Source organism: Psammomys obesus, unplaced genomic scaffold (assembly GCF_907164565.1).
Source record: "Psammomys obesus unplaced genomic scaffold, mPsaObe1.curated_primary_1811, whole genome shotgun sequence".
NCBI classification, from domain to species: Eukaryota; Metazoa; Chordata; class Mammalia; order Rodentia; family Muridae; genus Psammomys; species Psammomys obesus.
Genome location: NW_026596433.1, coordinates 1,367,359 through 1,369,843, shown reverse-complemented (window position 1 = coordinate 1,369,843; position 2,485 = coordinate 1,367,359). Strand labels below are relative to the sequence as shown.

General features: G+C 35.4%; 1 protein-coding gene across 1 annotated transcript in view; it reads left to right on the top strand.

The window, feature by feature from the left end:
- The window catches only part of Spock3 (SPARC (osteonectin), cwcv and kazal like domains proteoglycan 3), a gene marked incomplete in the record, with an annotated part of 448,767 nt that overhangs the window by 310,879 nt on the left and 135,403 nt on the right, over positions 1-2,485 (top strand). Inside the window, 1 exon segment of the mRNA XM_055597901.1 lies at positions 1,124-1,247. Within this exon segment, the coding sequence (XP_055453876.1) occupies positions 1,124-1,247 (124 nt within the window).

The window sequence follows — 2,485 nt, the reverse complement described above, 5'->3', positions numbered from 1 at the left end:
TAGATAGATAGATAGATAGATAGATAGATAGATAGATAGATAGATAGCTTTTAATACCTAAACTTCAAATAGAAAACTTCAATTTCTTCTCCAATGATGGAACTATTTATGGTTTTTTTGCTTTGTTTTGTATTTTATTATTGCCTTGGTACTATACTTTTCAAGTTTGTGTTTCCTAGAATAGAACTTTCGGGCAAAAAAGTATAAAATTATGAAAATAAATGCATAATTCTTCTCAGCATTTCTCTCCTTGTCATGAAGACATTGCACTATTCTCTGCAATTGCACTATTCTCAGAAAATTATAACCAACAAGTATTGACGTACGCCAATTTCTAAGTGTCTTTGTATAGATTCCCAATCACTTTCTTTCTTACTTCTCAGTCTTTCTCTCTTTCTGTGTAAACTGTTCCCACAAATAGGCAGGCGAAATGAGTGGCATACACAGCAAGAGGAAAAAAAATCTGTGTGGTGATTTGAGAGAGAAAGAGAGAATGGATTTTCCCAAGTTGCTTAGATCAAAGCCTAATGAGTTCATTTTAAGACACATCACAGCAATCAAATGGGAGAGGTGTTGTCAATAAACCTAGTAATTTGGCTCCTTAAACACTGCTAGATGCTGTAAACTCTCTAGTAATTTACAGCTGTTTATTCTAAAAGTACGCTATCTCCTTTATAGGGAGTCATTAACTAAGCTGTCTCTTTTTCTCCACTCCTAAGAGAATACAAGGGTGAGCTTGAAGATGGTACTAGAAATCTGACTTCTGTACTTTTAGGAAGTTTTGATTATGGGATATAAAAAACAACTATTTCATGCTTATAAATTAAAGAATCCCCATAAGAAAATATAGGCACAGTCTCTGTGACTTACACAAAACTTACAAGAAGTACAATCTTGCTTTATTTGAAGAACTCTTGGAGGTCTGTAAGAACAATAGATCATAAAGAGCAGTGTTGGAAGAGAGTGTGCAGTGTGGATGAGACCATAAATCAGTGTCAAGCATCGTTATGACAGGCGTGAAAAGGCAGTTTCATATAAATGTAATTTTGAAGATCAAATGCACTAAGTGTGGCTGTTTTCGTTTTTATTTTGTTTTGTTTTTGTATTTGTTTTTTGCTAACAGTATGAAGGAAGGAGGAGGAAGCCATAAGCAGTGGAGAGGTCTCCTGTCACCCACCTGTAAGCAGTGCCCTGTGGCCTATTCCAGCCCCGTTTGTGGTTCAGACGGACATTCCTACTCTTCTCAGGTGAGGACAGCTCTCCTTCCTCATTATGAAATAAATACTGCTTGTTTATCTGTATTGCGGTTTGAGTATGATGTGACCCCAGAGGCTCATGTAATCAATCCCTCTCCGGAAGGCTATGGAATCTTAGGAGATAGAGCCCTCCTGAGGGAACTGGGTGTGTGATTGGCAATGTAGAGGCTGGCTCCACTTCCTATCTCCTCTTTCTTCCCGAAAACAGCCATAAGGTTGTCTGCTGCCACAGGTGTGATGAGAGCCCCCCCCCCTTCTGCTTTCCGCCATGCCTAAGTGGCATGCTTCCCTTGACAAAGTCCTGTCAAAGCTACCTACTTTACAGAAGGTTTGTCAGACATTTGGACTCAGCCTTACAGAAGTAACTAATACGGTAATTAAGGCTAATCAACCATCTGTCTGTGTGGACCTTTTGTAATTCTTCATTCACTTTAAAATAATATTAATGATCTCATTGGTGAGTAATATATTTGGAATGGCATTTATTTCTCCTACATCAAAAATTTTTGAGGCATGAAATATAAATGTTGTGATTAGTCTGAGCCTTTAAATCTGAAAACCAATGTTTCCTTCATCCCTTTCTATGAATAAAATCAGAAAAGAAAAAAAAAAAAACAACAAACAAACCATTAGTAGTAATTACTACTATACCAGCAATAACAACCATAGTTTTTCACCATTAATCTTTTAAAAAGTCTCAAACCTTATCTCTCTGTTAACTCATTTAAGTTTTCAAGTACACTTGGGAACTACAGTTTAGGAAGTAATAGCGATAAGGCCAATTTTACACTTTTGATTATCATTAAAGCTAGATTTGACATCATCTTTATAGCAATGTCCCTGATTTCCCCATTATGCTGAATTCCTAATCACTATGTCAGAAGATTAAAAGATTCAGTAGAGTTTAAGAACTTAGTTTACAAGAGAAGTTGAGGTGTGTTCTTTGATTATGGGGCAAGATGTTTACAACCTCATATTCATTCTTCAATATTCATTCATTGAATTTATTCTTTTATAAAAATGTGTTCCATTGAGTTAACCAGCACAACCTATAGTTTCTACATTATGAATGCAGTAAAACACCCTTAAAGAGTTGTATTTTTTTTTGTTTTTAGCATGTTATATATATTATGTCTTTAAATCAGTTCAGTTCATACCTTTTTTTTCCCACTGTGAAGTTAAATCTATCTATCTATCTATCTATCTATCTATCTATCTATCTATCTATC